Source organism: Pelobates fuscus, unplaced genomic scaffold, assembly GCF_036172605.1.
Source record: "Pelobates fuscus isolate aPelFus1 unplaced genomic scaffold, aPelFus1.pri scaffold_53, whole genome shotgun sequence".
NCBI classification, from domain to species: domain Eukaryota; kingdom Metazoa; phylum Chordata; class Amphibia; order Anura; family Pelobatidae; genus Pelobates; species Pelobates fuscus.
Genome location: NW_026961871.1, coordinates 71,713 through 95,046, shown reverse-complemented (window position 1 = coordinate 95,046; position 23,334 = coordinate 71,713). Strand labels below are relative to the sequence as shown.

Sequence of the window (23,334 nt, the reverse complement as noted above, 5' to 3'; positions counted from 1 at the left end):
AGCTGTTGCTTAGTAACAGGCTCCGCCCACAACCAGTTCATGTGGGCGGAGCTAACCCTGCTGTTTTGCTCCGCCCACACCCAGATCAGTATTACCGTCTCGTGATTCCCACTCCGGGATTAAATCTCTTTAATTAGATTAATAAATCATTCAATACATTCTCAGCCAGGTATTGCCCCCATATACCCCGAATACAGCATGAAGCGGCTCAGTGAAGGTGGCAGTGAAGGTGTGTAAGTGTCTGATGGGGTCACACAGATCATAAAAGGACAGCCGCCCGGCCTCGTAGTCCAGGAATATGCGCAATCTCCGGCTGGAAGGGGGGGGGGGGAGGTAACTGGATTACTTTACTGTCATGTATCACATAATACTGATTATTAATCCACCTCCGCAAACCCCAGGACTTGTTATTATATCCAATCCATGACTGACCTCCTTTCCTGGCTATACTGCGATAGGCCATCCCTACCCTCCATCCCCCTGATTCACTGCCCTCCACTTCCCAGTAATGTCGCCCTGAGGAGAAACTCCTGGAGCTTAAAACCTGAGAATACTGAAATCTCTCTGGTGTTTCTGGGCGTCTCTGCTTTATACGTGACCTGGATACAGTTTTCATATCACCCGATACAGTTACATTATTAGCAGCCGTGTTTACATCCAGTAACATGTCTGAAGCCGTGTTTACCCCCAGTAACATGTCTGAAGCCGTGTTTACACCCAGTAACATGTCTGAAGCCGTGTTTACACCCAGTAACATGTCTGAAGCCGTGTTTACCCCCAGTAACATGTCTGAAGCCGTGTTTACCCCCAGTAACATGTCTGAAGCCGTGTTTACACCCAGTAACATGTCTGAAGCCGTGTTTACCCCCAGTAACATGTCTGAAGCCGTGTTTACCCCCAGTAACATGTCTGAAGCCGTGTTTACCCCCAGTAACATGTCTGAAGTTGTGTTTACACCCAGTAACATGTCTGAAGCCGTGTTTACCCCCAGTAACATGTCTGAAGCCGTGTTTACCCCCAGTAACATGTCTGAAGCCGTGTTTACACCCAGTAACATGTCTGAAGCCGTGTTTACACCCAGTAACATGTCTGAAGTTGTGTTTACACCCAGTAACATGTCTGAAGCCGTGTTTACCCCCAGTAACATGTCTGAAGCCGTGTTTACACCCAGTAACATGTCTGAAGTTGTGTTTACACCCAGTAACATGTCTGAAGCCGTGTTTACCCCCAGTAACATGTCTGAAGCCGTGTTTACCCCCAGTAACATGTCCGAAGCCGTGTTTACATCCAGTAACATGTCTGAAGCCGTGTTTACACCCAGTAACATGTCTGAAGTTGTGTTTACACCCAGTAACATGTCTGAAGCCGTGTTTACCCCAAGTAACATGTATGAAGCCGTGTTTACCCCCAGTAATATATTAGCCGGTACATGGTTCTGTCTCTTTATTGATTGGGTTACAATCCCAGCTAATCCTGAGTGTAAGGTCACTGAGATCAGACCCACATCCAGATCCCCTACAGCACGGACCTTGTTATCATCTCTCTCTCTGTCCTCATTATCTCCCTCCTCAGTATCACAATAGTCAGCGCTGTCTGATTCCCGTCCTTGTAAGACAGTTAATGGGTCCGTCATGTTACACAGCTCCTCAATGTGACCCATCTTCCTGGACAGATCCTCCTTCTTTATTTCCAGCTGCCGGATTAGATCTGAGACTCGGAGTGAGACCTGCTCTTCCTGCCTGGAGATCTCACTCAGGACTCGCTGCTCTAGAGCTTCCAGCTGTTCCCTGATGCCCCTAATCAGGGCAGTTACTTCCTCTGTTACCCCAGCTGCTTTATCTGACACTTCTCTCCTGAGCTCCTGCAGGCTCTGGACTCTTTTCTCAGCCTCCTCTCTCTTTAAGGTCAGTTTCTGCAGAATATTTCTCAGTTTCTCCTTCTTCTTCTCAGAGGCCTCATTCAGAGTCTCCATCGCGTGTCCCCTGTGCTCTCCAACTGAGCAGTACACACAGATACAGGCAGCATCCTCAGAGCAGTAATACTCCAGGACCTTCTTGTGGACGGAGCATTTTCTGTCTCCCAGTGAAGTGGTGGCATCTTAAAGTCTGAATAGCTTATCTGTTGTTTATACTAAGACGTAAGTGCACAGTCGTGGGAGATTCCCGGATTTGGGGAAGTTCCATTAACTTGGGGTTACCACAGTATATTGTGTACTGAAAGAGTCGTAGTATAGCCTTGAAACTTTTTTATGCATTATTGTTATTCGTCTGGGACAAAATGGCGCAAACATATTATTGCTTAAAGAAACATCTATGAAAAACATGTTCCATTTCTAACACCTTGTCAACTTGCAATATCTCTTAAAGACAAAGTACACAGTTTAAGAAATACAACATTTCATTCTAAAACTTTTAATATTTGCATTTGCCCATAACACCCTCTCCATTAAATTGTGGACATTGTAGTCCATTTCTTCCTTAAATTAGTGAACCAAAGTTCTCCAACAGCCTAGGTTTTTTGTGCTCCCAGCATCTTTGATCATTGTTGTAACAGTAAAACATCCGTAGTGTGATCTTTTCCTATAAAGGTGGTTGATTAAAATGAGCAAAGCTTTTGTCTGGGAAAGAATTGAAAAGAACACCAAGTTCCAGAGTAAGATATTCTCGGATGGATCCGGATACGAATTGTAATCCAAAGTTAAAAGTAGTAATTGTATTTGTAATCCAAAGTCTGTAAAGGCCTGTAGAAGTTTACATTCCTTAGATACATTGCTGGAGGTTGTGTTTGTAGAATACCCGGGTATTTGTTGTAGAGTATAGATTGTAGAGTCCAGCTTTCCAAATATTTGGCTAGAATTGGTTGCAGATATTGAATCGGCATAATCTGTTATCACTGTGGTGATGGTGTTGGTATTTAACTTTGTCTTTGCTTTTTTTATTTTGTTTTTTTCCATGAAACATTTTTACACCGTTTAACCCCTTAAGGACTGGACTTTTTTTGCGATGTTGTACATTTGCGACCAGGCATCTTTTTGACACTTTTGTGGTGTTTGTGTTTAGCTGTAATTTTCCGTTCTCTCATTTACTGTTCCCATACAAATTATATATTGTTTTTTTCAGGACAAAAGGGGCTTTCTTTACATACCATTATTTATCTAATCTCATCTAATTTAATTTAAAAAAAATGAAAAAATATGATGAAAAATTGAAAAAAATACACGTTTTTTGAATTTTATGTGAAAAATCTTTTACTCATCTACAAAAGCGAATGAAAAAAACTGCTAAATAGATTCAAAATGTTGTCCTGAGTTCAAAAATACCCAGTGTTTACATGCTTTTTGCTTTTTTTTTGCATGTTATAGGGCTATAAGTACAAGTAGGATATTGCGGTTTCAAAACATACATTTTTAAAATGTATCAATAGTGACATTGTAACACTGTTATCTGTCATAAATTGCTAAATAACACCCCACATGTACATGTTTTTTTAAAAGTAGACAACCCAGGGTATTCAATATGGGGTATGTCCAGACTTTTTTAGTAGCCACTTAGTCGCAAACACTGGCCAAAGTTAGCGTTCATATTTGTTTGTGTGTGAAAAAAGTAAAAAACTAAATTGAACGCTAATTTTGGCCAGTGTTTGTGACTAAGTGGTTACTAAAAACGACTGGACTTACCCCATTTGCAATACCTTGGGTTGTCTTCTTTTGCAAATGGTATGCCATCATGGGGGTAATTCTCATTCCTGGGCTACCATATGCTCTCAAAGGCAACGTAACCAACCTGGCCATTTTCAATGTAAAAATATTTGACCTATATATTTGACCCTGTAACTTTCAAAAACGCTATAAAACCTGTACATGGGGGGTCCTGTTCTACTCAGGAGACTTTGCTGAACACAAATATTAGTGTTTCAAAACTGGAAAATGTATCACAACAATTATATCATCAGTAAAAGTGCTGTTTGTGTGTGAAAAATGCAAAAAAAAGTCACTTTCACTGACAATATCATCGCTGTGATATGTTTTACTGTTTTGAATCACTAATATTTGTGTTCAGCGAAGTCTCCCGAGTAAAACAGTACCCCCCATGTACATGTTTTAGGGTGTCGTAGAACGTTACAGGGTAAAATACAGTGATAGCAAATTAAATTCTCTGGTCTTTCGGCCTGGGTTGGCAGGCAGGTCCCTTAAATTGCAATCAATAAAATAACTTAATTATGTAAAAATATTACCTAAATACGCACGTAGAATTTAAATATATATGCATATTTATATATTTGAAGTCTACGTGTATATTTATATAATTATTTATGTAATTTTGTATATCGACATATGAATAGTTTGCATTCTTTTTATTTATTTAAATATACATAGATATATATACAATTTCATTCTAAGTGTATTTTGATATAAATATATATATATTAATATCAAAATACAGTTAGAATAAAATTTCGTATAGATATATAATTTTTTTTCAATTTTTTATTATTATTTTTAATTTTTTTAATTTAATTTAAATTATTTATTATTCGTATTTTATAATAATATATATATACAATATATATAGTTATTATATATATTATATATATACGTGTGCAAATTAATTATAAGAGTATTTTTATATTAATATATGTACATATTAATATAAAAATACACTTAGCATGACATTATATATATGATATATAGACATATATTATATAGGTATAATATATGTCTATATATCATATATATACACATATATAATAATATTTATTTTTTTTATTAACTATAACTTTAAATTTTTTTTTGATTTTACACTGGCAGGGAGACTGCCTGTCAGCACAGACAGTCCCCCTGCAGGCAGAGTCTAGGACACCTATTGTGACCATGTGGTCGCCCTGTTGGGCGATCACATGGCCCCAGGGGTCCTAAACCGCCATGGGGAGACTGTCTGGGCTGCAGGCAGTCTCCCCACACCGGGAGCACCGCCGATCGCCGCCGGGGGAACGACGGCGATCGGGTAAGTACATTTTAAATTTAGGACGGTTCAGGACCGTCGTCGGTCGGCAACGCAAAAATGCCGATGACGGTCCTGAACCGTCCTGCGTCCTCAAGGGGTTAAGATGTGTATAGATTGGATACTCTCCGATATTCTTTTACGGAATAAATTAATTGACAGCATTTCCAAGACATTGTCTTAAGTGACATGGATCCCATTATAGTAAATGTTATGTTGATAATCGAAGTGGATTCTCAAGAACGCCTCTTTTTGCTGGATTGGAATCTTTGTAACATCTCAGTGATAGACATCTCAATGACATCAGGTGCTGTTGTGCTAAAAAAGTTAACAGGTAAAATCTGTGGAAAAATCTTTACATTTGTTATAGTTTGTATAATAATGATAGATGGAATAGTAACATAGTTAATCTTTCTAGTGTTTTGTTTTAAAGATAAACACCCTTGTATATGATTTAGAGATATAAGGATAATTTGAAGCAGCAAAGTATTTACCGCCTTTGTTCACAATGGTATGTAAAATTACATTCTCTTTAAATGTTAAAAATACTCCTTTATTCAAAATCTCTCAATCTATTTAGAATAGTTGCTAATTGGAAATATGACGTTAATTATCCTTCTTTGTCCTGTTAGGTAGAAGACAATTTATTCCCTAAGTTACAATTAGTAAATATAATAACTACAGTTATTAGTGGCTTAAAATACCAGAAACACCCACAAATTATCTTAAAAACATTTTTTTACCAAGATCTGACAGCCATTGTGGAAAGTTACGTTCGTGACATTGGATGCTTAACAATGAGAATCTTAATTGTTTAAGTATATTTACCAGCGGCTGTTGGGTGTAACTTAAGATGATTTGAATGTTTATTATTGCTAAAAGTGAGTTAAGAAAGCACTCAGATACAATATTGAAGGTATTTATATTGTAACTCTACCTTTGTATAGGTGGCTTTATGTACCTTTACCCATCACAAACCGAATAACATTTTCTTGGTATTTGAAAAACCGATAAAATATTTGATTACGTGTATTTTAATATATATACATAGAGTGGTATGGATGTTGAATTTATATCTTTGACATCTTTTCACCAGTTTGCAATAGGCGACCTAAATGATCAATTTCCAAAATCATCATGTATCTCACCTGGACGGGTTAATCCATAATACTCTGACTTTCCATTGGCTGGCCTTGGCTCTGGCAGACTGAATATCTTTATCATTATAAATAAACTTTATGATAGGTGAAGTAAAGTTTCTGCCTGTCTTTCAGTTAAATATTAACTGTTGAAGTACTTCACTTATATTAATTAGATTATATTAATTATACCACTCTGTAAACTTAAACGAATATCGAGTAGTTTCTGATTTAATAAAAACAGTTCACATTTTCTTCTAAAGTTTAAACAGTATTCATTATTGCAGTTGTTAATGTAATCGTATGTTCTTTAACTATCATGATTCAATTATGCATCTGGGCAATTAGCTGTTATGCTCTTATACTTTATGTCTAATATATTTGTTTGTAGGCCAGACTGCAGCTGCATTTGGCATTTTAGCAATAATCTTCAATTGCGTTTCAGATATTCACAAAGTCTATCCACCTTTGTAATTAACACATTATGTGTTTATTTTATACCATTAATTATAGTATCTGTATTATATTACACATCGTCACAGACACATTTCTGATACAGGGAAAAAAATAGCATGATTGCTTTAGTAATTATAATTTTTCTGTCCATGCACCACATTCCTGGAAGTCCAGAATATAGCAAGAATCCTTTGTCGTTTGATTCTATGGAGCCATTTAACGTTTTGATGGGTATAGTTATACCAAAAGAGCAAGGAGTACATCGGTAGATCACATCTACAACAGAACCATGACAGATTCCTTGTTGTATCAATGTCTCTGTGTTTATGTTTACAGGAGTTCTTTGCTTTGCAGGTATGTAGATAATATGTAGAGTTTAAGAAAAGCTGCAAATCGTGCTTTAGTACAAGTGTCCCGTGATGTCAGGTTTCTGAAAGATTTTGCTGGCCTTTTATATTCCATTCTCTTGGCAGGGCATCTGCTCTTAGTAGGCCGGTCCTGTTATTATTTATTAATTGCATCGAGGTTTCTTTCGTTAATTGATATGTTTCTGCCGAATTCAAATTCATATGCCACCAAATGTCATTGTAAAGTTCATTGTTACAGAATATTGTTCCAGCATGGTTTTTCACTCCAGTAGGAAATCTATATTCCTCTTCTTCTGCTCCTTCCTATTAACCACGTTTTCTGAGTTGTAGGTAACAATCTGTGTCTTGTACTGTGAGGCGCTTTGATAGTCAATCAGGTTTTCTCAGTACCATGTTCCATCTTGAGAAACAGCTGGGTGTTGACAGTTATCAGCCTTTATTTCTTTTTCCGGTCATCTTCTGTCTGGATAATAGCAATGTCCAGAATTAACATAGCACTTCTTTTCAGCATAAGAAGGCTGTTTGCGGTAGTCATTCAATGATAAACTATATGGCAAAGTCTTTTCTTGCATCACCTTCATAGGTGCATTCAAAGTCTTTCACAAGCACCTGTCCCGTCTTTTTCTGTTTTCAGCATGCTTTGCCATGATCGTTGAGTCCATTATTAGGATGTGTAATAGTCCAATCACATCTCTCTCATGTATAATCGGTTTTTTGGAATGATCTCAATAGGTTCCTTGTGAAATACCAGTGTAGGTCACATTAGCAATCATTGCACTGTGAGCTGTTCTTGGAGGCAGTCCTCACAATCACAGAACTTGTATAGTGTGCAGTCCAATTCAGTTCAGGTGCTTCCTGCTTGTTAACATAATCCCAATGCAGTTTTAAAACGACCGCTAGGGTTGATGTTATGATAATGCAGCAGATTGTAAGAAGGAGACACCATAACCAATTTTCTAGCATCCTTTTGCTTCCATCTTTGCATTTCTTTCTTACTGTATAAGATAATTCAGGTTCAGTCTGTTTTCTCCAGAGTCTTTCCGATAATGATGTTGATGATTTATTTTTCATACATTCCATGTTAACTGTGAATGTATCACGCCTGTCTGTTCATCCTTCTCCTTCACATTTGCAGGTTCAGATGTCAGATCATGATTCAGTCTGTTATGTGGCTATGATTCTGGTTGCTGTGTTCTGGTGGCATTTCTGTCGTCCTCTATTTGTTTTATCTTGTCATCTTTAACAGCATTCACTGTGTCAGTCAGTGGTTCTGTGAATGTCCTGTTAGTAAAATATCAAAACTTACTGTTCTCTGTTGGCTCTGATTGTTCTCTGTAGTAAAGGTCCTCGGAGTCACCCTCTCCAGGACAAACTGGCCAACAGTAAGAAAAAGTTGGTGGTGCAAGGTGAGGTGGGCTGAAAAAAAAATTCCCTAAATTTCTCTTATAGAACCAATGGTTCTAAGGTCTCCCTGGTGCAGAAATATAATTGTCAGTGAACAACTTAACATTTCATATGGTGTCTCACCATTTGTATCATCAGGTATGTTGTGAATGCTCATCTGTACCATAGGAATAAATAGATACCACTGTGTGGGGCAAGCAACTAGTAACTTGGTTAATAATCATTTAACCTCAGCATTTTCCCAGACCACAACCCCACTACTTTGGGGGTGGTTGGGGCACTGAAATCCCAAAGTAACCCAAATGGGGTTGCCCAGTTTTAGGTTTCCTTTGCAGTAACTGCAGGACCACCATCCAAATGGATGGTCCTGGGATTATCAAATGCATACTAAGGAAGTGAGACTAGAAAACGTGGCATCAGAGGTTGCACTTCGCACAGGATATATCCAAGTAAACCTGGTACATGCATCAACACATACAAAAGCATATTCATAACCATGAGATGTTGGCAAACTTCCAATATATAGTAATTCAAAAAGTACGTTAGATATTAATATTTCAATAAACAGTACATCAGTAATGTGGCAATGAGCAAATGCTTATGATTGCTAAACACATGAATTACAGTATTTCCCATATTGGACCATCAATATTCCTTTTCAGGAGTTAGTAGTACATTACCTCTCTCTCTATAGGAGCTTGTCCTAGCCATGAAAAAGCTTTTGGGTAAGTCTATCTTTCCTCTATAGGAAGAAAAAACAACATATTACCTTCAATGGTTATTATGTAATTAACCCCTCTAAACAATAGGAGTAATTATGCGGATACCAGGTGGATTATTTCTGGATATCCTTGCAAGCATAAACTCTGCATCATGACTGAGAGATAGGGTATGCGATGTGATCCAGTGACCACAGAAAAGCGTTGGTTGACACATTGCATCAAAGTGCCTGTTAATGACCAACTATATGAGGAGAGGGACCGTGCTTTGTTATAAGCATGTCCGTACACGTATTACAATGCCAGGCTTTCAATTTGTTTCCACAAAGCAAAATGCATGACCGGTGTATAGTCGCCATATGGGCTGGCGGAACCTTGGACAAAAAACCCCCCACATACCTAACCCAATAACACACTGACACCTGGTATATGGGAAAATTTGTCCACAGCTTTATTAAATAATTTATAATATATATAACGATAATATTGCTTTAAATAAGTTAACATATAAACATGGGTCATTGCCCCCACCTTCCGCCCCTCTCATCCGTATCCTTCTTTTTAATAGAGGGCAATGACCCCCAACATAACAAATACAAATATGTAACGACATTTTCCAACCTCGCCAACTTGAACCGAACAAGTGCCAACCATAAGTAACCATGGCAGGGGTATACCCGGATACCCCTGCCCCACCAGGTTCTGAGCCACCTCCAGGACTCGAAACCACCATTGACCATAATTCCAATTTTTTCCATGTTCCTCACGTTCCTCATAGGGAGCCTATGTCCTCTCTCTCAGCTCCCTATCCCGCCGCTGTGAAAAAACGGGAAACCCTTATCTAAACATAAATATATAGGGAGGGTGGGCGGGACAAACTGAACCGGGTAGGAAATTAGAAGTGAACCTTACAAAATGGCTCCTCCCTTAAATAGCCAAACCCACATATCCCATAACCCACCTGTCCTGTCTGTTCCTCCTGGGCCCGCCTCCTAACCCCTGTCAAGGCCCTGTTCCGCTTAAGCTGCGCTTTGGCTACATGGGGCTACATGACCGGTGTATAGTCGCCATATGGGCTGGCGGAACCTTGGACAAAAAACCCCCCACATACCTAACCCAATAACACACTGACACCTGGTATATGGGAAAATTTGTCCACAGCTTTATTAAATAATTTATAATATATATAACGATAATATTGCTTTAAATAAGTTAACATATAAACATGGGTCATTGCCCCCACCTTCCGCCCCTCTCATCCGTATCCTTCTTTTTAATAGAGGGCAATGACCCCCAACATAACAAATACAAATATGTAACGACATTTTCCAACCTCGCCAACTTGAACCGAACAAGTGCCAACCATAAGTAACCATGGCAGGGGTATACCCGGATACCCCTGCCCCACCAGGTTCTGAGCCACCTCCAGGACTCGAAACCACCATTGACCATAATTCCAATTTTTTCCATGTTCCTCACGTTCCTCATAGGGAGCCTATGTCCTCTCTCTCAGCTCCCTATCCCGCCACAAGCTCAGACCTTGACCCCTTAAGCTGTCTGAGCTCCGCCACCCCGAAGAAGGAACGCCCTCCGCATCCCTTCCTGCAGACCCAAGTTCAGCAGGTCGTAACCCACTGCCGAAAGGTGTACACCGTCCGAGCGGTAATACCCATCCAACCCCTCCTCCAGTTCCTGGTGCCTTACCACCACTCCCCCCAGTTTCCAGACAAAACTCGCCATCAGGCTGTTCACCTTACCCCTGCATCTATCAATGGCTACCGGGTCCCGGGCGTAACGCCACCGCTGCCTCGGAACAATCTCAGACCATACCAGCATCACCCCGGGAAGCAGATCAACCAACCGGTTAAGATCCTGCTTCATCCATTTTACCAGCCTCCGCTGCGGGGTGAGGCCCAGGTCATTACCGCCTGCATGTAAAACTAGCATATCCGGCCGCGCCCCGCCTGCGACCATACCAAATATTGCCCTGCAGACGTCCCCCCAGCAGAAGCCCCGATACCCCCACCAGCGCACTACGAGCTGGTCCTCCGGAAAGCCCAGCTGCTGGCCTTGAGCTCGAGCTGCAGCCCTCCGTCCGGCCCAGAAAATGAAGGAATGCCCCACGATCCAAGCGACCCGGCCTGGGGAAGAAAGAAAAAAAAAAAAACACAGGATAAAACCACCCGTACCCCCCAGGCCGCCCCAATGCCCCTTAGTGTTCCAACAAACCCAAGCGTACATATGAGCGGAACCTAACAGATTCCCATCTCCCAATCCGCTTGACTACCTCATCCCCCAAACCTAGACGTGTGGCCTCCGTGGCCGCCCCAATACGAAAGGAGTGGGTACCGTATGTGCCGGCATCCAATCCCATCCGACCCAGACCCAGGCTGAAAACTTTCCGAAATTGGAAGCGAGAGAGCGACGAGCCATCCGCGTGGACCAACAGGGACCCGCCAACCGCGGGCCTCTGATCCAGATACTCCGATACCGCAGCTACCGGGCACAGTGCCGAGCCCGGCAGGGCCCCCAGCGTAACGTCCCGGCCCTTACCTTCCACATCCGTCTTGGACCTAGCCAAGTGCACTACCAGCTTCCCATCCAGTATCCGTACCCCAGACACCTGTATGCCCCCCGTGGCCGCCCGGGTGTTGCTCACCAACTCCCCGACGCGGAACGCCCCAAAGAAAGCCAAAAGAAATGCCACACGGAATAACGACACCTCAAATGCATTGAAACAAATGGTGGGCAGCGCCTGAACAAGCCCTTCCAGCACATGCACCGACACCGGGCGCCTAGCGTCGGGGGCCCTCCGAGCCCTCCGGTACCCTTTGAGTGCTTGCCGGACGATAAACGCCTTGGTAAGGTCCGCTCCCCCATGGAGCTTGAACCAGAACGCCATTGCAGCCATGTTCCTGTCAATCACCGCCGGGGAGGCGCCCCCCGCCAGTAATTGAAAGGTAAACCACAAGAAGGCATCCAGAGGCGGCTCCCCTCGTACCCCTCGGCCCAGTCCACCCCAGGAACGTTCCCATGAACTCCAGACCTTACTGTATGCGGCCCATGTGGCCGGTGCCAGCGAAGCCTTCACGAGTCCGCCAAGCAGGACGCTCCTAGCTGCCACATCTCGATCGGGCACGGCTGACCCCTGTCCTGGGCCTCCGGGGCCATCGTTCGAAACCGGGACCACTGAAAACGAGACAGAGCGTCAGCCACCTCGTTCAAGTACCCAGGCACATGGCGCGCGCGAAAAACCACATTCAGGGACATGCACAACAAAACAAAGCGCCGCAGCAGAGTCACCACCGGCCTCGATGCTGCAGACTGATTATTAACCGCGTGCACCACGGACATGTTGTCCGAGAAGAAAACCACTTTCCTGTCCCTCAACCGGTCCCCCCACAGCGCCAACGCCACCACCAGTGGGAACAGCTCCAGAAACGCCAGGTTACGCATGAGGGGGCTCTGCCCCCATGCCTCCGGCCATTTTTCTGCACACCAGCTCCCGCTGAAGTAGGCCCCAAAACCCACGCTACCCGACGCGTCGGTGTACAGCTCCAGCTCAGCTGTCGACACGCCCCTTTGCCGAAAGAACACCGTCCCGTTAAAGTCCCTGAGGAAGGTATCCCACACCCCCAAGTCCGCCCGCATGGACGAGGATACCCGGATGAAATGGTGAGGGGACCTAATCCCCGCGGTAGCCGCCGATAAGCTGCGGCTAAACACCCTACCCATGGGTATCACCCTACAGGCGAAATTGAGCATGCCGACCAATGACTGCAGTCGGCGCAGGGTCACTTTCCGTGCCCGACGCACCTCTGCCACCACGCCGCGCAAACCTTCCAGCTTTGCCAGCGGCAGCCGACATTCCCCCCGCACTGAATCTATCTCCAGACCCAGGAAACTAAGGCACTCAGTCGGGCCCTCAGTTTTATCCGCCGCCAGCGGCACCCCAAAGCAGCCCGCCACCCATTGAATGGTACCTAACAAGTGCTGGCACGCGGGAGATCCGGCCGGCCCCACACACAGGAAATCATCCAGATAGTGCACCACCGCTTTATCTCCCGCTTCCGTCCGCACCACCCACTCGAGAAATGAACTAAACTTCTCAAAGTAAGAGCACGAAATGGAACACCCCATGGGAAGGCACAAATCCACAAAGTAGCCCCCCTCAAAGAAGCACCCTAACAGGTGGTGACACGCCGGGTGCACCGGAAGCAACCTAAAAGCAGCCTCGATGTCCACCTTGGCCATCAACGCACCACGCCCGGCTCTCTTCACCAGCTCGACCGCCTGGTCAAATGATGCGTAAGAGACCGAGCATAGGTCCCTGTCAATGTCGTCGTTCACCGACTCCCCTTTAGGATAGGAAAGATGGTGAATGAGCCGAAACTTCCCTGTTTCTTTCTTGGGGACCACCCCGAGGGGAGAGACCCGAAGGCCCTCCAGTGGCGGGGCCACAAAAGGCACCTCCTTGTCCAACTTCTCCCGAACCACCTCTGGAAACTCCACCACGGACTTGAGATTATGAGGGCACGCAGTGCCACCCCTCTCCCGAAACGGAATGACAAACCCTTGCCCAAACCCCGCCCTAAGCAGCTCCGCGTCTGCCCTGTTACCGTAGCGGTTTAGCCAGGGCTCCATCGCGTCTAATTTCACTGGGGTTAGCCCGGGGTAGTGGGAGATCCTCCGCCGCCAACCGCGGCAGAGGCTCCCGTCCCCCCGGACTTCCCTTTCTTGAAACAACGTTGGAGCCCATGAGCCCCACCGCAGCCCGAGCACTCGTGCTTGAAGCGGCAGGCTGCGCCCCACTTGCACTGGCCCTCATTAAAGAGCCAGCATAAGCCCTTCTGCGAGGCGGCCGACGAGGAGGACTGACCCTTAGCGCCAGCCGCGTGCTGAAAGGGCTGCGCCTTCTGCGCCATCATGAGCTTCATCCAGAGAGGCAGGTCCATCTGGTCCCACCGCATGCCCGGATTCGCCGCCAGCCGCTGCCGGAACTGCTCATCATACCGCCACCATGCCAATCCGCCATAGGTGCGGTATGCCTCCCATATGCCGTCCAAGTAGCAAAACAGGGACGAGCAGGAGCCCGGCGATTTTTCCCCGATCACGCTGGCCAGGATACAGAATGCCCTTAGCCAGTTACCAAAAGACTTCGGTATCTTGCGATACCTCCGCCGTTTCTCCTCCTCCTCTTTCTTTTCGTCCTTCTTGTCCTCCTCCTTGAGGTCAAGAAAGTCCTCCAAGGGAAGAAGCGAGAAGATCTCGCAAAATTCCCCCTTCCAGATTTTATCTTTCACCTCCTGCTTGAGGTGCACCCCCAGCGGGCCCGCGAAGGACACATACGCATGTTGCCTCGCTGCTTCCGTCACCCCCCCGGTCAACTCCGCCCGTTCGCTTCCCGCCTCACCCACGCTGGAAGCCGACACAGCTTCCCCGCCCGCAACTGCCGCCGGGGTCCCTAGACCGGGCCCCGCCTCGCCTCCCCCTTGCGTCCACACCTGCCCTACGCTACCTTGTGTGCCACCCCCCGCCCCCAGTGAGTGGAGTAGTGACTGCAGTGTTTGTACTAGTGCACTGGACTGTAGCGATTCAATAGACTCACCGGCCAAGCCCCTGGGGCCGATGACACCCGGGGCTGCGCAGTCCGTCACTGCTCGTCCAGGATGAACGCCATCCGCCGATGTCCCGCCAACCAGGGATCCCACCCGGTGCCTGGAAAAATCAGATGAGGAGCGACTCCGGGACCTGGAAAGAGGAGAAGAAGTCCTGGGCAAGGCGTACTGTTCCCCCACCACCTTCCCGTCCCAAACCGGGGAGCGCCTGCTAACCGCCAAAGCCTCCCGCCGGGTATCCTCCCGCCGTCGCGCCCCAAAGGCCCTGAGAGCCCTGCCACGTGGACTACGACTCCTACCATCGCCTTTGGATGCCAACCCCCGTTGAGGCAACCTGGGGGACCCGGACCCTGCCGAACTCCCTGACATTGCGCGCCTGCGCCGGGGCCTCCGTCTGCGTGTCCTGGGGGCCCTAACCCGCGAGGGGCTAGCACTACCCGACTCCGAACTAGACCCACCCTCCCCGCTTCCCGCCCCGCGCCCCAACCCCGCTGCAGCCCGACCTACCACTACACCTACGGAACCCGGACCAGGGGCACCTCCCCCGGGGCCCTCCACGGACGCGGATGGTGACACCCCGCTCCCCGAGACAGTTATCCCCGACCGACCGGACCTCGGAGCCTTTCCTTTCCCCTTACCCTCTACCACCCTCCTAACATCCATCGAACCCGCAGGCACTACCTTCCGCCCCGCAAGAGAACTACCGAGGGACCCCCCATCCTCCCCCACGGAAGCCCGCCCAGTCTGCACTCCGCGGGACCCCTTCGCAGCATCCCGCACCCCCCCCAGGGGCCCTCCGCCCGACCCCTGCTCCCCTTGGGCCGCTCGCCTACCCGCCCCCCCGTCCGCCCGCTCCCTGGAATCGGGCCTCACTCCCCGCCTGCCCACCACGCCAAGGGGACCCCCGGAAGGGGCCCCTGCACTTGCCTGCTGTACGTTGGGCCCGTCGTGGACCGTCCCAGTCCGCGTGCTGCAGTCCACCGCCAAGACCGATGGGGGTGCCCTCCTGGGCCGAGACCCCGCCCCGCCAGGCCCCGCACCAGGCCGTCCGGCCGCCATCTTGGATCCTGCTCCGCGCACGGCCCCATCCGTGTTAGGGGTTGGTGCAGCGATGTCCAGGGCAGCCGCCCGTCTCGACTCACCACGCCGAAGCCCCGGCCGCACACTGGGAGGCAGAGCCTCACCAGGCAGCTCCTGGGCCTGCTACGACTTCCACTGGCTGTCTCCTGCACTCCCGTGCCACCGACCTCCGGTTCTCCTCCCGGGCTCAAACGCCTCGGGGGCCTCCTGGCCCTCGCCGGGCGTGAGTCTCCGGCCTCCTGTCCTGCCGCCGCAGCAAGGACCGGGCCCAGCTGGGCCTGCACCCAATCCGCTCCTTGTTGCCGCGCCGCTGTCCTGATCCCCTCCAGAAGCTTCTCCACGATATCCATGGCCCTGCAGAGGAGACAAAAGAGAAACCCTACCCAGAAAGTATAGAGAGCACCGAGATGCACACAAACTGAACCGGGTAGGAAATTAGAAGTGAACCTTACAAAATGGCTCCTCCCTTAAATAGCCAAACCCACATATCCCATAACCCACCTGTCCTGTCTGTTCCTCCTGGGCCCGCCTCCTAACCCCTGTCAAGGCCCTGTTCCGCTTAAGCTGCGCTTTGGCTACATGGGGCTACAGTTGTGGATATAAACACACGACGTATCGTAAAAAAAACAGTTTGAACACCAGACTGAGACTCGAGATCAGTTTACAGTGGACCAAAATAGATAAATGAAATCTTATCAATTAATATACTTTCAATATACTTTCTTTAAATTACTTTATCCTCTGTATAACTATGAAATATTAAAGTTAAAACAATAACATTTTAAAAGCCAACTTTTAGTGTGCATAGGAATTACAAGGCCGTTCGTAGTGTGAGATAAAGAACAGCTTTTTTTTTTTTAAACGAATAGTCTGTGAACACAAAATGACCTTGCGCTGAAAATTCACTTGCAGGGGAAAAACAAAACCTTTTTTCTTTTCTTTAATGAATTAATTAATTAATTAAACATAGTTAGAGCCTCCCTCAAAGTCCCGATGACTTTGCAAGTAACATGTCGTCCTTAAATACTGGGTAAGTCTATTAAACAGTGAGATAGAATTTTTACCCTGTATATCATGTTGTCACAGCTATAATGTGCAGTATAACAAACTATTTATAAGTGTTGTGCAAACTGTTCATTAAAAGCCAGTGGTCTAGCGAGCTATAGAACATTTATTTATTTATTCTTTAAAGCTCTGACCTCAATCGGCAAAGCAATATTGTATTGGTGTCCATTGCAATCTGCTGTCTTAATTGCTGCTCTCAAAAATTCTGAATATGTTCAGAGATTTCTCGGGCAATAATAAATCCCCTACTTTTCATTTATGCTAAACCTGCCTGTTGTAAACGGATTCGGTATATTTCTTGACATAGGTACTTGTACTTAAATCTGTTTAACAAAGCTGTTTATATTGTGGTAAAAATATATATATAATTTTTATTATTATTATTTATTTTAGGTATAAAATATCTGCAAATTAAGATTATATACAAAAATGCATGTTCTGGATGTTCCCACAATACCTCTTCTATTATCATAATTTTTTTTATTTTTTATTTATTTTTTAAGTGTGAAATCTGATTCCTTTTAGGATGAGCACCCCTCTCAGCCCCCCAGTTTCAGAGGTCCCTTTGGAGGTGACCACAGAAAAGTATAGATTCTATAAAATAGATGTGAGGGGTCTTTGGACAGTAAAGTTACCTTAATTATACTTTTCATATAGCAGATATATGATATGCAATGGGATTTACTATATCAGATCATTATAAATTTAATTGACACTGCATTTTTTTAATGCATTATTCTTTATGCATTATTAATTTTTTTTAAATTTTAATGTCTGTTTAAAATATGGCAGGCTTTGCAATATCAAATACATTTTGAATTATGTATATTCACAATGCTCTTACAACTTATTATTATTATTATTATTATTATTATTATTATTATTATTATTATTATTAAAGTTAGCCTCTTTCACTATCTACCACTGGAATTAGTGTAAGATACACCAATATGTGGTGGAACTGAATCCCCACATATGAGATTTGAAACTGTATTTTTATTTCTACTCTGTGCCCTAATCTGTATTTATATACATAATTGCGGCAGCATATAGCTTTTAAAGAAGCAATTATTTCACCCATTATGTGTGGTTGACTTTTTAAAACCTAGTTTTTATTTTTATTTTTTTATAAATCCGTTTCTGGCTCTGAGAGAGCAGGCTGCTGAATGCATGTAATGCAACATTGGCTTCTAGTACCCATCACTTTGACCTGGCAAGGAAGGGACATACAAGCTATGGCATTATTAGACTCTGGGGCAGTAAAGAGCTTTATTGATGTAACCTTTGCCAACAAACACTCCTTTCCTATCCAGTCAAGAGCCACACCCTTGGCCGTTGAGGCCATAGATGGTAGACCACTGTGTAAGCCCATGGTTACTCATGAAACAGATCCCCTGCAGATGCAAGTCAGTTTATTTCATAACGAATCCATTGTTTTATTGTATATTTCATCCCTCATGTTCTCCGTAGTACTAGGATTCTCTTGGTTATGGTTACATAACCCATCGATCGATTGGGCTAACGGGGAGATTGATTCATGGAGCGAATATTGTAATCAAAATTGTATGGCTACTAAGGGTAATATTGTCCTTCTTAACGTCCCTGTTACAGCTCCGTTGTCTACTATGATACCTGAACCCTATCAGAGTGTCAAAGAGGTATTCAACAAGAGTAGAGCCGAGTCACTTCCTCCTCATCGATCATATGACTGTCCTATAGACCTGTTATCCGGAACCATGACCCCTAGAGGTAATGTATATCCTCTTTCACCCAGGGAGAATTTAGTGTATAGAATATATCAAGGAGAATTTAAAGAAGGGGTTTATTAGGAAATCAAAATACAAAAGGAAGGATCAGTGCTCTCTCTCTAAACAGCACACAGTAGAAGATAGATATGGAGGTGGCAGCACACCTAAATAATAGGGCTCCCTCCTAGGCCCTATAACCTAAATAGTAAAAACAGATAGAAGGAAGGTAGCGCCACTAAAAACAAAAGGGATAATAATGAATCAATATACAGCAATACACCAAGCTAAGGGATAAAAATAAATAACAAATAGAAAAAGAGTATACATTTAGAATCAGAAGTCCAGGGTAAGAATGTCTTTATGGTGGATAAATTCAACACCGAGGGGTTCTTTGTGGAGGAGGATACAGTTTTTGATAGTAGATGTATTCCTCAAAATTATATAGGTGTATCTTAGTGGTTCATATGAAAAATAACAACTAATTGTGCAGTAAGAGGTAGAGTGCAGTATAAAAAGTATGTGGTCCTACTCACGTTTTTTAGAGCCAGCACTACCACGGAAGTAGCCTGGTGGGAGCCTGGTTGCTGGAGGAGAGACCGACTGTCTCCCTTTTGGATACATAGCTGTGCTGCTGGAGGGGGAGACCTATCGTCTTTGGACAAAGCACCATGCTGCTGTGGGGGGAGACCGACTGTCTCCCTTTTGGATACATAGCTGTGCTGCTGGAGGGGGAGACCTATCGTCTTCCCTTTGGACAAAGCACCATGCTGCTGTGTGGGGAGACCGACTGTCTCCCCTTTGGCTAAACAGCCCTGTTGCTGGGGGACAGAACCGACCGTCCCTATCCCCTGTGGTTTGGGCATGAAGACTACGGTCCCATCTGCACCGGTGTGGGGCTTATCATCTCTCCTTGGTGGGCTAGGCTGCAGCTGGGGAGGGGGAACGCAGTTCTCCCCTCCCAGTTGAAGACTCTGCCACTGGGGAGCAGGACCGACTGTCCGTACTCCCTGTAGGTTGGGCGCAGACAGGGCCGGCCTTAGGGGTGTGCGAGCTGTGCGGCCGCACAGGGCGCCATGGAGCAGGGGGCGCCGTGCAGCCGCACAGCGGGACGGGTTTAAAAAAAAAAAACATTTATTTTTTTTTTTTTTTAAATTTGCAGCGGGGGCGGAGCTTACCGTGCGGCGGGGGCGGAGCTAAAAGCGCCGGAAAACTGCTGCAGGGGAAGCAGGAAGGAGTCCCTGCTTCCCCACCAGTCACCAGGAGCTGCACTGCCTCCACAGGTAACTGTGATTGTCAGGTGAGTGTGACTCTCTGCCTGTGTGTATTACTGTCTGTGTGTGTGTGTGTATGACTGTCTGCCTCTGTGTGTGTATTACTGTCTGTGTGTGTGTGTGTATGACTGTCTGCCTCTGTGTGTCTATGTGTGTGTGTATGACTGTCTGCCTCTGTGTGTGTATTACTGTCTGTGTGTGTGTGTGTATGACTGTCTGCCTCTGTGTGTGTATTACTGTCTGTGTGTGTGTGTGTATGACTGTCTGCCTCTGTGTGTCTATGTGTGTGTGTATGACTGTCTGCCTCTGTGTGTGTATTACTGTCTGTGTGTGTGTGTGTATGACTGTCTGCCTCTGTGTGTCTGTGTGTGTGTGTATGACTGTCTGCCTCTGTGTGTGTATTACTGTCTGTGTGTGTGTGTGTATGACTGTCTGCCTCTGTGTGTGTATTACTGTCTGTGTGTGTGTGTGTATGACTGTCTGCCTCTGTGTGTCTATGTGTGTGTGTATGACTGTCTGCCTCTGTGTGTGTATTACTGTCTGTGTGTGTGTGTGTATGACTGTCTGCCTCTGTGTGTCTGTGTGTGTGTGTATGACTGTCTGCCTCTGTGTGTCTGTGTATGACTGTCTGCCTGTGTGTGTCTGTGTGTATGACTGTCTGCCTGCATAGGCGTGCGCACGGGGTGTGCCTGGGCACACCCTAATCCCCGCAGCACGCCTATGTATTGAGACCGCAGGGGAGATCTCAGGATCTCCGCTGTCGGCTCATGCAGAGCCGGCGCTATCCGAGCGCCGGCTCTGCTCTCAGCCTTCCTCCCCACCGACCCACAGGCAGGGAGGGAGGCAGGAGAGGACCGGCGGAGCTCTTGCCAGCAGCTCCGCCGGGTTCCTCTCGCGAGATTTGAGCGTTGCCGCAGCAACGCTCAAATCTCGCGAGAGTGAACTCTAGCCCCGCAGGGTAGAGTTCACTCTCCACTGGACCACCAGGGATGGCGGTAGCATGGTCCCCCCTCCCTACATAAGGTAACAAGGGAGGGGGGGATATTAACTAAACGTCACCTCACCTCACCTCCACTGGACCACCAGGGAAGGCAGCAGGAGCAAGAATCCCCCCTCCCTACATAAGGTAAGAAGGGAGGGGGGATATTGAGTCATGTACCCCCACCTCCACCCCCCACAATCACCCACACACATACAGCACACACACCCACACACACAGCACCTACACACATACAGCACCCTCACACAGCACACACACACATACAGCACCTTCACACATACATACAGCACCTTCACACATACAGCACACACATACACAGCACACACACACACACAGGACCTACACACATACAGCACACACACATACAGCACCCACACACACATACAGCACCCACACACACATACAGCACCCACACACATACAGCACCCACACACATACAGCACCCTCACACAGCGCAAACACACACATACAGCACCCACACACACAGCACCTACACACATACAGCACCCTCACACAGCGCACACACACACATACAGCACCTACACACATACAGCACACACACACACAGCACCTACACACACATATAGCACCCCCACACACACAGCACACATACAGCACACACACAGCACCCACACCCACATACAGCACCCACACACATAGCGCCCTTACACGCACACACACACACACACACACACAGCAGTGTGTGTGTGTGTATCAATAAATATATATATATATATATATTTGTGTACGGGATTATGGAAGGGGCGCACATTTAAGTGTGTGTAGTTTTTATATATAAAAGTCGGTTGAGGTGTGCCGAAACCGACGCGAGGTTAGGCCTGCAAAAAGAGGGCCCACCCAGATATAATGATATATAAAGAGGGTGTGGTGGGAGGGAATTTCCGAAATCGTCGAAGACAGGTGAGTAAGGGGTTTGCTGGGTTTAAATAGGCTTAAAATCCCTCCCACAACTTCAGGCATACGCCTTCTATTTGTGTACGGGATTATGGAAGGGGCGCACATTTAAGTGTGTGTAGTTTTTATATATAAAAGTCGGTTGAGGTGTGCCGAAACCGACGCGAGGTTAGGCCTGTAAAAAGAGGGCCAAAAAGTATGTAACATTTATTTATCATAACAACATCATTTAGACATATTATAGAAAGCGAGCCTGATTACTACTCTGGATTTAGAATGTACCGGTTGTATGCCGAGGACTTCCGGCGTCCCATCTTCTTCTACAATATGAGTTGGGAACTTGAAATTTGAGGCTGCGGTGGCGGCCCTAATACGGAATGTAAGTCCCGAGAAGGAATTTGGATTGAGGCCAAAACTAATTAACCAGGAGCGAATGTATCGCATGAACTGTTTGAGAGATGTGGCAACAATTGTATAAGCAAACCATTAAAATCGAAACGCACTTATTACCTCGAACCACATACAATACTTACACATGACGTAGGCTGTAGAGTACGTATGCTTAGCATTAGTAGACAAATCTTACCTGCGGAGACTCTAACTTCAGGCATGATGTAGACCTTTTATGGCCTGCAGAGGAATTCTGGGCTGTGCGTTCTATTATCATAACCGTTACGTTTGAGCAAGGTCCGACTTCAGGAATTCAGAAGTGGCTAAGGCGGAGGATACTGCAGGGGACTTGAGACGAGAGGGTTAGCGATATAAAAGATAATACGTTACCTGGAGCTATTTCTCGTAGCATGCTGTGAGGAGGTAGGAAACATAATATGTTTAAATTATGCAAAACTCAAATGCCCATTGAACCTCTCGTGTAGTAGAGCTGCTAGCTAATGGGTACTAATAGGCGAAGATAAGGACTATCCCATAAGAATTGAGGTCGTGCCATTAGCCCTGTGTTTGAGAGAGGCCCTACCTATGATTTGGGCCACATGGGCTAGTACTAACTACGCGCAGCAGGGTGTTAACCTCGTGTGGACAAGCGTTAACCTGACCTTACACGTGTGATTAACTGCATTGAACCACAGCGAAAAGGACTGTAACAGACACCTGATGAAACTAACTATTGAGGTGCGAACCGAAGACTAGAATGCAAAGCCGTGACTCATCGTAGGGAAATGTTAGCACAAGAGGAGCCCGAAGAGGAGCTTTGAAAGTAGTTTAAACTCAAAAGACGACATGTGTTTGTATAATAAGAACCCTATAACAGTTACCTGGCAGGCTTGGGATCGTAAATGTTTGTATTGTAGGATGCCTAAGGTGTTGCGTCTTAAACCGAAACGTCTAGCATGACCGAAAGTAACTCCTGATGGACTTCTTGAACTTAAATAAAGTGAAACGTGTACAACGTTAAATGCATGACGAACGAATTGAATGCGGATGGAGGACCCTGTGAATGTCAAGCGTGCAGACAAGTCCCCAATTAGTAGTTTAAGGATTTGAACGGTATTCGTATGGTCGTCATGGAGGCAGAGTGATGCCCCGATGTTTGAT

General features: G+C 45.9%; 1 protein-coding gene across 1 annotated transcript; it reads right to left on the bottom strand.

Moving 5' to 3' along the window:
* Positions 1 to 119: 119 nt before the first annotated feature.
* Positions 120 to 22,394, bottom strand: LOC134584682 (E3 ubiquitin-protein ligase TRIM39-like). The gene is given in 4 exon segments (XM_063440535.1): positions 120 to 342; positions 344 to 690; positions 1,432 to 2,097; positions 22,370 to 22,394. Coding segments are annotated over 4 exon segments (1,230 nt in total). The 3' UTR covers positions 120 to 150.
* Between the last annotated feature and the right edge of the window lie 940 nt (positions 22,395 to 23,334).